This window comes from Pan troglodytes, chromosome 4, assembly GCF_028858775.2.
Source record: "Pan troglodytes isolate AG18354 chromosome 4, NHGRI_mPanTro3-v2.0_pri, whole genome shotgun sequence".
Taxonomy (NCBI): domain Eukaryota; kingdom Metazoa; phylum Chordata; class Mammalia; order Primates; family Hominidae; genus Pan; species Pan troglodytes.
The window spans coordinates 35,196,250-35,210,084 of NC_072402.2; the positions used below are offsets into that span (position 1 = coordinate 35,196,250).

The following is a 13,835-nucleotide window of genomic DNA, read 5'->3' on the forward strand; positions in this document are numbered from 1 at the left end:
TTGCCAGTGAGGACTAAACTCTGATTTTTTAATCTTACCCAAATTCCTACCTAAGGGGTCCAGGGAGTCATGCCCTACATATCATGGATTCTCATCAGATGGGTTTTATTTGACCCTGTATATTGTGCCTTGCTTTTCAATATGACTCCGGCACAACATTATGAGACAAGGAAAAAATATTTAACCCCAAAATATATTTCCTTGCCACGCCTTAAATTGCCCTGCAAAGTCTCTTGTGAGAAAAATCCACATTCTATAGAGAATCCCCTTCACCCTTTGTTTTCCTTCCTTTCCAGATCCACGAGATAATCAACTAAGAGCCAGGCACCCTTTTAGGTCTGATAAGAAACATTTTACAACCTCTTCTCTCTCTGTGAAGTCTGCTGAGAGATTCCTCTGCACAATAAAACTTGGTCCCACAATCCTTTATCTTAACCTGAACATTCCTTTCCATTAATCCCAGGTCTTCACATAAACTCAACCAATTGTCAACCAGAAAATGTTTAAATTTACCTGTAGCCTGGAAGCCCCTGCTTGGAGTCGTCCCACCTTTCTGAACCAAACCAATGTATTTCTTTTCTTTTTTTTTTTTGAGACTGAGTGTCACTCTGTTGCCCAGTGGCATGATCTTGGCTCACTGCAAGCTCCGCCTCCCGGGTTTACGCCATTCTCCTACCTTAGCCTCCTGAGTAGCTGGGACTACAGGTGCCCGCCACCACGCCTGGCTAATTTTTTCTATTTTTTAGTAGAGACGGGGTTTCACCGTGTTAGCCAGGATGGTCGCAATCTCCTGACCTCGTGATCCGCCCACCTTGGCCTCCCAGAGTGCTGGGATTACAGGTGTGAGCCACTGCACCCGGCCAAACCAATGTATTTCTTAAATGTATTTGATTTATGTCTCATGCCTCCCTAAAATATATAAAACCAAACTGTACCCTGACCACCTTGGGTGCATGTTCTCAGGACCTCCTGAGGGCTGTGTCACGGGCCATGGTCACTCATATTTGACTCAGAATAAATCTCTTCAAATATTTTACAGAGTTTGACTCTTTTCGTCGATACCAGGAATATTCCATGTACATGTAGGTGATGGGTCCTTCCCAGTGCATCACATCAGGTGGGACGTGATATCAGTTTTACATAACTGGGGATGCCAAATTTGATTATCTGGTTGAAGAGGGTACCCACTAGATTTCTTCACTATACCTTTTCCCTTTGTAATTAATAAATAACCTGTGGCATGACACTTTGAGATATATGAATATCCTTTTCTCCAACAATCTTTCATCCAAAGGTTTTATAATCTATTGATCATTGCTGTCTGAATCAGTTATTATTATAGTCGTTATTAAATGTTGATTAAAAAATTCTTCCTACATTTATTCGTTGGTATTCTGTAAAGCAGAGGTTTCACTTTTCCCCACTCACCTCCACCATTTTAAAGTTTTTGTTAGTGTCAGTATGAATTAACACATTTTTTTTTTTTAGAGACAGGGTCTCAATCTATCATCCAGGCTAGATTGCAATGGCACAATCATAGTTTACTATAACCTCAAACTCCTGGGCTCAAGGGATCCTCCCACCTCAACTTCCCAAGTAGCTAGGACTACAGGTGTGCACCACTATGCCTGGCTAATTTTTTGATTTTTATTTTTTGTAGAGAGGGGTCTCACTATGTTACCCAGGCTGGTCTTGAACCTGGGCTCAAGGAGTCCTCCTGCTTTGGCCTCCCAAAGTGCTGGGATTACAGGCGTCAGCCACTGCACCCAGTCTCATGGATTCTTTAATAAGCATTATTTTAAGGCATATTTTATATATTCTGGAAACCTCTATCTGGAGGAAAGTTAACACCAATCTTAGCCTAAATATTGGCAGAAGGAGGTAATTAAATCAAAGAACTCCAGTTTTGATTCACCTGCCATTCACCTTATTAAAAGTCTGAATGTGTGCCTTCTTTCTGATAACGATAACAAATAAACATATTAAGGCAGGATTTCTTTAAAAAGCTGTGCTTAAAATCTGCCCCGAGGGATCTTAGGACCACCTGTCTCCATGGTGCTCCTTCTCCAAGCTGATAGGCACTTTTAGCCGGAAGACCTAAGGGTCTGGGATCCGACACTGTGCTCCTCAAGGCTGTTCTCAGCCTGCAGCAGCAACACATGACCTCCCTTATTGCTCCTTTCTGATCTCTCTTCCCTATCCAAAGATCAGAAGGAACCATGAAAATAAAGATTTTCATCCATAAAAAGGTCAGGGAAGTTTCTGGTTTCCAGTTTAGCATACAAGAAGGTTGGAGGTTGCCTCTCCATCACAAGGAAAAAGTAGAACCAACTGAAAAATCAACTCTTTAGATCTGTAAGAAAAATGAAGTCACAGGCAAACCACTGTCCCCCAAGTTAGAGACAGACAAGCAGATACAAAGAATCACAACTTTCCTGAGCTGAAATGCAGGCAGAAACCTCTGAAGCAACCAGTATCAGGGTAGGAAAACTGGAACTGGAACTGATCAGTTGCTGGAGGCTCAGTGTCAACAAGTCTGAGAGTCAAAAAGTGCAGGGGAACCGAGTCATGGTGGAAGGGGGCACACTTTTGTGAGTTTTACTCCCAGGAGTTCCACTTGGTTCTCACAATAAACACTGGAGTAAATTCCCCTTATGCTTCAGGCAAGGGGAAGAAAGAAAGAACTATTTTGAAATGCACCAGGGCACTCTGTTCTTAACAAGGTCTGCCCTCAGAAGAAACTACTTAAGTGGAGCCTAACCTGCTGGGGTTTTATCAAAGCCTCACCTACCTGGGGGAAGGGAAAGACTCAACTCCAGTCTCCTCTAGCCTTCCATATGAGAGAAAGGAAATACCCAACTCCAGCCCACTCTAGCCTTCCTATCCCACCTGAGGGGTGGGAGGGAGGTAAGACTGAGACTTAATCATAGGACTCCTCCCCTAGACCCTTACCAGCACATTACTAAAACCTAACTTACAGCAGTTCCTTTTACCCAATACATCATAGCCAGCTGTCAAGAAAAAGTCGCAAGACATACTAAAAGTAAAAACCCACAAATATGAAGAGACAGAGCAAGCATCAGAACCAGACATAGCTATGGCAGGAATGTTGGAATTATCAGACTGGGAATTGGAAGCAACTGATTAGTATGCTAAGGGCTCTATGGTTAACACAGACAGCATGCAATAACAGATGGGCAATGTAAGCACAGAGATGCATATTCTAAGAAAAAACCAAAAGGAAACGAGAGATCAAAAACACTGTGATGGAAATGAAGAATGTGTTTGATGAGCTTACTGGTAGACTGGACACAGCTGAGGGAAGAATCTCTGAGCTTGAGGACATCTTAATAGAAATCTCCAAAATGGAAATGCAAACAGAAAAAGACTAGAAAAAAACCTCAGAATATCCAAAAAGTTTGAGACAACTACAAAAGATATGACATGCAGCTAATGAGAATACCAGAGAGAAAATAAAGAGAGAAAGAAACAGAAGAAATACTTAAAACAATAATGACTGAGAATTTCCCCAAAGTAATGTCAGACACAAAACCACAGATCTGGGAAGCTCAGGGAACACCAAACAGGATAAATGTCCCCAAAACCACACCTAGACAAATCATATTCAAACTACAGAAAACCAAAGATAAAGAAAAAAAAAATACTGAAGTAAGCCAGAGGGAAGAAACACCTTATCCACACAAGCTCAAAGATAAAAATTACATCTGACTTCTCAGAAACCACAAAAGCAAGAAAAGAGTGGAGTAAAATATCTAAAGTTTTGAGAGGAAAAAAAAAAAAAAAAACAACAAACCTCTCCAACCTAGAATTCTGTACCTTGCAAAATAATCCTTCAAAACTGAAGGAGAAATAAAGACATTCTCAGACAAACAAAAATTGAGGATTTGTAGCCAGCAGATCTATCCTGAAATGTTTAAGGAAAGTTCTTTAGAAGGAAGGAAAATGACAGGGGTCAGAAACTTGTATCTACATAAAGAAAAGTGCAGCATTGAAGAAGGAACCAGTGAAGGCGAAAAAACTTTTATTTTTCTTATTTTTAGTGGATCTAGCATAACATTTTGTTCACAATAATAATAGCAACAGTGTATGCGATTATGTATGTTTATATATATATATGCTTATGTACACTTAAGTATAAGTGAAATAAATGACAGTGATGGTGCAAAGGATGGAAGAAAGTAATCAGGATTATTTTGTTATTAAAAAATACGTGCATTACTCATAAAGCAATATAGTGTTATTTGAAAGTAGACTTGGATTAGTTGCAAACGTATATTGCAAACTCCAGGACAACCACTAGAAAAAGTAAAACAAGAAATATAACTGATACGCTAAGAAAGGAGAGAAAATAGCTGGGCACAGTGCCATGCACCTGTACTCCCAGCTACCTGGGAGGCTGAGGTGGGAAGGTCACTTCAGCCCAGGAGTTTGAGGCCAGCCTAGGCAACACAGTAAGATCCCACCTCAAAAAACACCCCAAGAAACCAAAAACCAAAAAAAAAAAAAAAAAAAAAGAGAGAGAAAATGAAATAATATAAAATACTCAGTTAAAACCACATAAGACAGAAAAACAGTGGAAGACACATGTAGGAACAATGAACAAGAACAACAAATAGAAAAAAGTAAAAAATGGTAAATATTAATCCAACTCTATCAATAATCACTTTGAATGCTGATGATCTAAATGCACCAGTTAAAAGACAGATTATCAGAGTGGATCAAAAAATAAGACCTAATTGTATGTTGTCTACAAGAAACTCACCTTAAATATAAAAATAACTACATATTAAAAATATACGGAGGGGCTAGGTGAGGTGGCTCACACTTGCAATCCCAGCGCTTTGGGAGGCCGAGGCAGATGGATCACTTGAGGCCAGGAGTTCAAGACCAGCCTGGCCAACATGGTGAAACCCCATCTTTAATTTAAAAAGAATACAAAAATTAGCCAGGCGTGGTGGCACACACTTGTAATCCCAGCTACTCGGGAGGCTGAGGTACAAGAATCACTTGAATCTGGGAGGCAGAGGTTGCAGTGAGCTGAGATTGTACCACTGCACTCCAGCCTGGGTGACAGAGTGAGACTCTGTCTAAAATATATATATATATATGGAGGAAGATACATCATGTTAACATTAAAGAAAGCTGAAGCAGCTATATTAATTTCTAAAGGAAGTTAGAGTAGCTATATTAATTTGAGACAGAGCAGACTTCAGATCAAGTAAATTTGTCAGGGATAAAGAAGGATATTATATAATGATAGAGGGATAATGATAAAATGATAAAGGATATTATGTCTTATGTCCAAGAAGACATAATATCCTTAACAATGTATGCATCTAACAAGAGAATGTCAAACTACATGAGGCAAAAGCTGATAGAACTACAAAGAGAAACAGATGAACATACTACTATAGTTAGAGATATCAAAATTCCTCCATCTGAAACAGACAGATCCAGCAGGCAGAAAATCAGTAAGGACACAGCTGAACTCAATAACACCATCAATCAACTAGACATCATTTATATCTATAGATACTTCAACCAACAGCTGAATACGCATTCATCTCAAGCTAACATGGAACATTCACCAAGAAAGACCACATTTTGGGCCATAAAACACATGTTGACAAATTTAATATAATAAAAATCATATAATATTTGATCTCATACCACAATGGAATTAAACTAGGAATCATAACAAAAAGGTAACTGGAAAATCCCCAAATACATGGAGACTAAACAACACATTCTTAAAAAACATATGGGTCAAAAAAGAAATAAAGAGAAATTTAAAATATTTGGAACTAAATAAAAACAGGAAGCACACCTTATCAAAATTTGTGGAACGCACCAAAAGCAGTGCATAGAAGAAAATTTATAGGCCAGGAGCGGTGGCTCACACCTGTAATCCCAGCACTTTGGGAGGCCAAGGCAAGAGGATCACTGGAGTCCAAGAATACGAGACCAGCCTGGGCAACATAGTGAGACCTCAATCTCTATAAAAAATAAAAGTGAAATTAGCTGGGTGTTGTGGCATGTGCCTGTAGTCCCAGCTACTTGGGAGGCTGAGGCAGAAGGATCACTTGAGCCCAGGGAGTCGAGGTTGCAGTGGGCTATGTTCATGCCACTGCAGTCCAGCCTGGGTAACAGAGCAAGATCCTGTCTCAAAAAAGAAAAAATGGAAAGAAAAGAAAGAATAAAAAAAGAAAATTTATAGCACTGAACACATTAGAAAAAAAGAACGATTTAAAATAAACAATCTAAGCTTCTATCTTAGGACACCAGAAAGAGAAGAGCAAAAATAAGCAAAAGAAAAGAGATAATAAAAATTAGAGCAGAAATCAATGAAATTAAAACAAGAAAGCAATGGGGAAAACAATCAATAGAACCAAAAGCTGGTTCTTTGAAAAGAAAACTGATAAGCTTCTAGTCAAGCTAACTAAGAACAAAAGAGAAAAGACACAAATGGCTAATATCAGAAATGAAAAGGACAACACTACGGACGCCGTGGACAAATAAAAGGATAATAAAGGAATACTATGACCAACTCTATGTCCACAAATTTGGTAACCTTGGTGAAAATTTCTTGAAAAACAATTCCTTAAAAGACACAATGAGCCAAAACTCACACAAGAAAAAAACAGAAAGTCTGAATAGGTCTATATCTATTGAAGAACTTGAGTCAATGGCCTTCTAAAACAAAAATCATAGGCCCAGATGGCTTCACTGGTGAACTCCACCAAATGTTTAAGGAAGATATTTTACCAATTCTCTATAGTCTTTTTCAGAGGACAGGAGTGGAGTAAATACTTTCTAACTCATTCTATGAGGCCAGCATTACCTTAATACCAAAACCAAAGACATTATAAGAAAACTATAAACCAGTATCTCTCATAAACATAGATGCAAAAATCCTCAATAAAATATTAGCAAAATGAATCCAACAATGTATAAAAAGAAAAACAGACCATAACCAAGTAGGACTCATCCCAAGTGTGCAAGACTCATTCAACATTTGAACACCAGTTAACGTAATCCATCACATCAACAGGCTAAAGAAGAAAAATCACATGACCATATCAATAGATGCACAGAAAGCATTTGACAAAATCTAACACCCATTCAATAAAAACTCTCAGTAAACTAGGAATAGAGGAGAACTTCCTCAATTTGGTAAGGAATATCCACAAACAACCTCTAGCTAACATCATACTTAACGGTGAGAAACTCAAAGCTTTCCCACTAAGATCAGAAGCAAGGCAACGATATCCTTTCTTACTGCTTTTTCAACACTGTACTGAAAGTCCTAGTTACTGCAATAAGACAAGAAAAAAAAAAATAGATGGGGAAGAAAGAAGTGAAACTGTCTGTTTGTATCTGACATGACTGCCTATGTAGGAAATTCAAAAGAATTGGCAAACATACACACAGACTGGAATTAGTAAGTGATTACAGCAAGGTTGCAGGATACAAGGTTAATGTACAAAAGTCAATTGTTTTCCTATGTAGTTTCTTTTTTTTATTATTATTATACTTTAAGTTTTAGGGTACATGTGCACAATGTGCAGGTCAGTTACATTTGTATACATGTGCCATGTTGGTGTGCTGCACCCATTAACTCGTCATTTAACATTAGGTATATCTCCTAATGCTATCCCTCCCCCCTCCCCCCACCCCACAACAGGCCCCGGTGTGTGATGTTCCCCTTCCTGTGCCCATGTGTTCTCATTGTTCAACTCCCACCTATGAGTGAGAACATGCGGTGTTTGGTTTTTTGTCCTTGCGATAGTTTGCTGAGAATGATGGTTTCCAGCTTCATCCATGTCCCTACAAAGGACATGAACTCATCATTTCCTATGTAGTTTCTATAATGATTAAAGTTTCTGAGTTACATCTTTTTGCAAATGAATTTTTTAAAGCAAAACAAAAAATTCCTTTAAAAAAACAAAATGTTATAATTACCTATGTAATCTAAATAAATGTTTAAACAAAACCTGAGTCACTCTTGGGTCTTCACTGCCAAAATAACAAAGAAAAGAAGGGAGGCTGGGCATGGTAACTCATGCCTATAATCCCAGAACTTTGGGAAGCCAAGGCAGGTGGATCACCGGAGCCTGAAAGTTCAAGACTAGCCTGGGCAACACAGTGAAACTCCATTCCTAAAAGAATACAAAAATTAGCTGGGTATGGTTGGTGTGTGCCTGTAGTCCCAGCTACTTGGGAGGCTGAAGTGGAAGGATCACCTGGGCCCAGGTAGGTTGAGGCTGCAGTGAGCCATGATCATGCCACTGCACTGCAGCCTGAGTGACAGAGTGAACCCATTTCAAAAAAGAAAAAAAAAAAAAAAAAAAAAAAAGAGGAGGAGGAGGAAGAGAAAGAAGAGGAGGAGGAGGAACAACAACAACGGTTGTGCCAAAAAGGGCCATAGCTAGGTACAACCTATTTGCTGCACAAACTGTGTTGGATGCACACCTAAGGAAGAAGTTTGTCATTTGAAATATAGTAGAAGGTACAGCTGTCAGGGACATTTCCAAATTGAGTGTCGTTGATGTCTCTGTGCTTCCCAAACAGTGTATGAAACTGTATTACTGCACAAGTTCTGCCACTCACAGCAAGGTAGTCAGGAATCATTCTCATGAAGCCTAGAGGACCAAACAACTCCACTCCAATTTAGATCTGAGGATGCTGCCCCATGATCTCCATCAAAGCCTGTTCATGGAGCTGAGTCTCTAAAGACTGAAGAAAAACTATCTTCTGGAAAAAAATTAAACGGAAATTAAGCTTTAAAAACAAAACTAAACCCCAAAACACCAATGGCAACAAAAGGTTAAAGAAAAATACATTTTATTTTTGTGTTGCTTTTTGAAAAGAAATATTAAAAATATGATTTTATTGGCTATTTAAGGAAGAGAGAAAGAAATGAAAATGAGGGAAGACACAATGACAAAGGAGCAAGAAAATGGGGGGGGGGGGGGAAACAGAAAGAAAGACCAGAGAAGGGAAAGACCTAAGGAGAGGTGCCATGAGGGGGAGATTTGAAAAGCAGAGACCAAAATGAACAAGATAGAGAAAGTAAACTAAAGGGGAGAGTTAGATGGAAATGACAGGGATGGAAAGTTTGACACAAACAAAATTTTACATTGAAGCTTAGAAATGCACCCTGAAAAAAAGGAGACATGTGTTGAAGGAATGATGTTACTGAATCAGATAGAAACACAAAGAGATGAGATCAAAGATCTCACAGTGAGATCCTTCAGGATGTTGGTGAAAAAAAGGATTTCACAAAGTGGAAATGGCACTATTTCCTTGTTTTTCCCTCGAGGAATTTGGCTGTAGATGGATGGTACCTGTTCTTGATTTAGGGTTCACCAAGGATAATAAGATATAATTCTGAATGAAAATATTGCCAGGAAGGCCTTTTTCATACAACCAGATTTATGTTGAGTCAGCAAAAAAAGGAACATATATCAAAAAACTACTAACATTATTTAGGGTCAATCTGTCTGAATTCAGTGTGTAGCATTCTAATGATCACTTGCAGGACTGCAGTCAATTATAAAAAAGATAATTTTGAGTATTTGGAGACTGAAATCAGGAAAATAATGTGTATAATATGTATCATCCATGTACAAAAGGGTATGCAGGGATTGCATAATGGTATTATGACTACAGCAGTAATAATATATATTTCAAAATAACTAAGAGAAATTTCAAATGTCTCACCACAAAAAATGATATCTAAATGAGGTGAGGAATGTGTTAATTAGGTTAATTTAATCACTCCATATTGTTTATATGTTTCAAAACATCACATTGTACCCCATAAATATAGCACAATTATGACGTCATTTAAAAATAATAATTTACAAATTAATTTCTTTTTAAATACAGTTTACCGGATACTTACATCTCTGATGAAATACTCAAGTGTAGCATAGGCAATGGCAATTCCATCATGGGTGCTCGTCCCTCTTCCTAGTTCATCCAAGATAACCAAGGACTGTGATGTTGCTTTTCTGATTATTTCTGCTGTGTCAGTCAGTTCTTCCATAAATGTACTCCGTCCTTTATATATATTGTCTGCAGCACCCATCCTACAAGCAAGATGAAAACACCTTGATTTTCCTCTTCACTTTCTTATTAGGAAGCCAAACATTATTTTATGAACAATAAATATAAAAGATCACTAAGAATCTATATATTTTGAGCCAATAATAGCTCAAATTAAATTAAACAAAAGAAAACATGTTGGATGTAAAGAGTGTCTAACATCATACTGTACTTTGTAGGAACATTCTGGATAGAATTTGAGGTATTGCACAGAACTCCTAAAAAGTAGGGAAATGTTTGATCCTGCTTTTTTCTCACTAATAAATCCAAATCAAAGTTTTGGTATTCACAGGACAAAACAATACTTCTCTGTGTTTCTGTGTTTAAAAGTCCATGATACTGTACAAAGATCTTGTACAATTAAAGGTTTTTTTCAGTGTTTCCTTAAGAAGATTCCATACTGATATTACAAATTAAAGTACTACATATAAAGTAAGTTATTTATATACAACTTTTTACTGGAACTAGAATTATAGATGTTTGATACCTTGGACAGCAGCTAATACAGGTTCCTAAAGTAGATTTTATGAAACAGTTCCTATAGATGTCAAGAAATAGATCCAAAAGATTTAAATTTCTTTTCTGTAAGACTTCTTAAAGCCTTTAGTATGAGACTACATATTGCGCTTTTTTTTTTTTTTTTTTTGGACAGGGTTTCATTCCCATTGCCCAGGCTGGAGTGCAGTGGCATGCTCTCGGCTCACTACAACCTCTGCCTCCTGGGCTCAAGTGATTCTATAGCCTCAGCCTCCCAAGTAACTGGGACTACAGGTGCATGCCACCACACCTGGCTAACATTTTTTGTATTTTTAGTAGAGGCAGGGTTTCACCATTTTGGCTAGGCTGATCTTGAACTCCCAACCTCAAGTGATCTGCCTGCCTTGGCCTCCCTAAGTGCTGGGATTACAGGCGTGAGCCACCGTGCCCAGCCAGTGCATTTCTTAGAGAAGGATCTAGTACACAGCTTTTCTTTAACTGATTTAACCATGGTCCCTGAAATGTCTTCCAGAGCACCTTGCAGCAATAATGTCTTCCAGAACACATTTGGGAAAACACCTATATAATGCAAAAGGAACTGAAAAAAACAAAGGAATCATTATTAGGTAATACTCAGTGTTATGCAGTTAATTGCAAAACTCAGAATTCAGGTTTTTCACCCAGTAGCCAGCTTTGTGAATGCTGGTAACTACTTTCTCAGCAAAATCCCTTCATTGATTTAGTTTTGCTACAATAGTTCACAAAATAGGACACATACTTCACATTTGACCTACAGCACCATAATGTACCTTTCATTTCTTAAGAAATTCATGGTAAAATTGCACCTTAACCAGCTGTGTGGCTGAAGCCCTATAAGAACAAGGGAGATAGAATGTGATGTCAACACATGGGCAGAGCCTTAGAACTGTTCCAGTAACCAGCGGCATTGAGAAATTGTATAATTTCTGAAATGTTGCCACCTTAGGAACATTCTGGCTACTTTTTCAAAGTTCAAATACTGGTATTTACCTCAAATTTCAATGTTTACTTTAACAATATTTCCTTTTCCCCTGCCACAAAACAGGACGATGAAACTTTCATATCCCTGAAACCACTTAGAATGCTTCAGAATCACAATGGTTCACCCTGTCTACCACTGTTTGCCTTTATTGTGGCAGGATGTGAGCTGACAGAAAGAAATCTTTGGCTGATAATAGAACATTCTGATGAGGGAAATATTTTGGGGAGTCATTGATTTTTAGAAATTAGGATAATACACAAGCACTGGATACAGTTTTTTGTTTTGTTTTTTGTTTTTGAGACAGGCTCTTGATCTGTCACCCAGGCTGGAGTGCAGTGGCAGTGATAACAGCTCACTGCAGCCTCAACCTCCCAGGCTCAAGCGAGTGCCCACCTCAGACTCCTGAATATCTGGGACCACTGGCGCATGCCGCCACACCCAGCTAATTTTTAAATTTTTTGTAGAGTCAAGGTCTCACTATGTTGCCTGGGCTGTTGTTGAACTCCTGGGTTCAAATGATCCTCCCGCCTTAGCCTCCCAAAATGCTGAGATTACAGGCATGAGCCACCATGCCTGGCTGTTGTATACAGTTTTAATATAGTAGATTAAGCATTATACTTAAGTGCTTTCTAAAACAGTAAAGTAACAGAGTGGTCTTGTTAGAAATGTCAAGAATTGTAAGATGTGCCTGGACAAGTTATTTCTAGGCAGATACACACACATATTTATAAAAAACATTTTGTATATGACAGAGGTGAGATTTCAAATTAATAGGGAAAGGATGAACTACCAGTCAATGAAAAAGATGCTAGCTAATTAGTTATTTCAGAAAAAACAAAGATGTGTCCCTATATAAGCCATATTCCAACATAAATGTACATGGATTTAAAAGTTTAATGTAAAACTAGAAATCATAAACATACCAAGCTATATAGATGAAATTTAATCTCTGGACAGGTGAGTGGGTGGCTTTACATATACGTCATCAAAACATATATTTAGCAAAAGACACTTAATAAAAAAATTAAAGGCAAACCACAAACTGAGAAAAAACTTACAGTAATTATAACGAGCACTTAACATTCCCAAAATAAAGTCTGACAAAGCGAAACAAAATGGTGAACAGAAAAACAGGCAAAGAACATAAAGAGTCAATTCACAAAAGAAACTCATGAAAACACCCAAATATGTAAATTCAAACAGGAAAATATTCACATTCTATATATATATTGTAATATGTATATTGCTAAGTTAGCAGAGATTAAAAAGAACATGATCTGCCATTATCAAGAGTGCTGGGGGGAAAGGGTATTTTTATGTGAGACAGAGACTTGTTACAATCTTCCAAAAGACAATTTAGCAATGTCTATTAGAAATCTTTCATGACCTATAAATTTCACTCTAGGAATTAACACTATGAAAACTATCAGAGATACATGAAGAAATACATGTACAAATGTGTTCTTGATGTTATTTAATGAAAAGCTGGAAAAAATCAAATATCCAATAATAAGAGAAAGAGTAAACAGTACTATGATGAAAAACTATGCAACCAATAAAATTAGTATGTTAGAATTTTTGGCATCGGAAAATGGTTATATTAATAACATAGTGAATGTTAAAAAATGAGGTCACCAGAAATTTTTTAACTTCAGTGGAGGAGTCTGCTAGAAAAAGGACCTATTGAGCTACTGGAAATTCATCCTTGCTATTATAATAACTCGAGTAATGTTCCAGTCAGATATATGAGCAGCAAACACATTAAAGAAAAATTTGAGGACACATAAGGAAAAATGACAGTATGAAAGAGAAGACTGAGAAAACCAACAGAACAAGTACCATAGAGGAAGTGGATAAAAATACAATTCACTGGTGATATGATTTGGCTCTGTGTCCCCAGCCACATCTTTTCTTGTAGCTCCCGTAATTCCCACATGTTGTGGGAGGGACCTGGTGGGAGATGACTGAATTATGGGGGCAGGTCTTTCCTGTGCTGTTCTCGTGATAGTGAATGAGTCTCATGAAATCTGATGGTTTTAAAAATGGGAGTTTCCCAGCACAATCTCTGTCTTTGCCTGCTGCCATCCCCATAAGATGTGACTTGCTCCTCCTTGCCTTCTGCCATGATTGTGAGGCCTCCCCAGCCATGTGGAGCTGTAAGTCCAGTAAACCTCTTTCTTTTGTAAACTGCCCAGCCTCGGGTGTG

The 13,835-nt window shown here is 38.0% G+C and overlaps 1 protein-coding gene across 9 annotated transcripts in view; it reads right to left on the reverse strand.

The window, feature by feature from the left end:
- MSH3 (mutS homolog 3) overlaps positions 1-13,835 on the reverse strand; it is a 221,810-nt gene that overhangs the window by 12,850 nt on the left and 195,125 nt on the right. For 7 of the 9 annotated variants that reach the window (XM_054684241.2, XM_054684239.2, XM_054684238.2 and 4 more), the window contains one exon: positions 9,929-10,115. In XM_054684241.2, coding sequence (XP_054540216.2) covers positions 9,929-10,115 — 187 coding nt within the window. Of the gene's footprint in view, positions 1-8,371; positions 8,776-9,928; positions 10,116-13,835 lie in introns of those variants that run through there. The other 2 variants (XM_063810346.1, XR_008547940.2) reach the window with 2 other exon arrangements.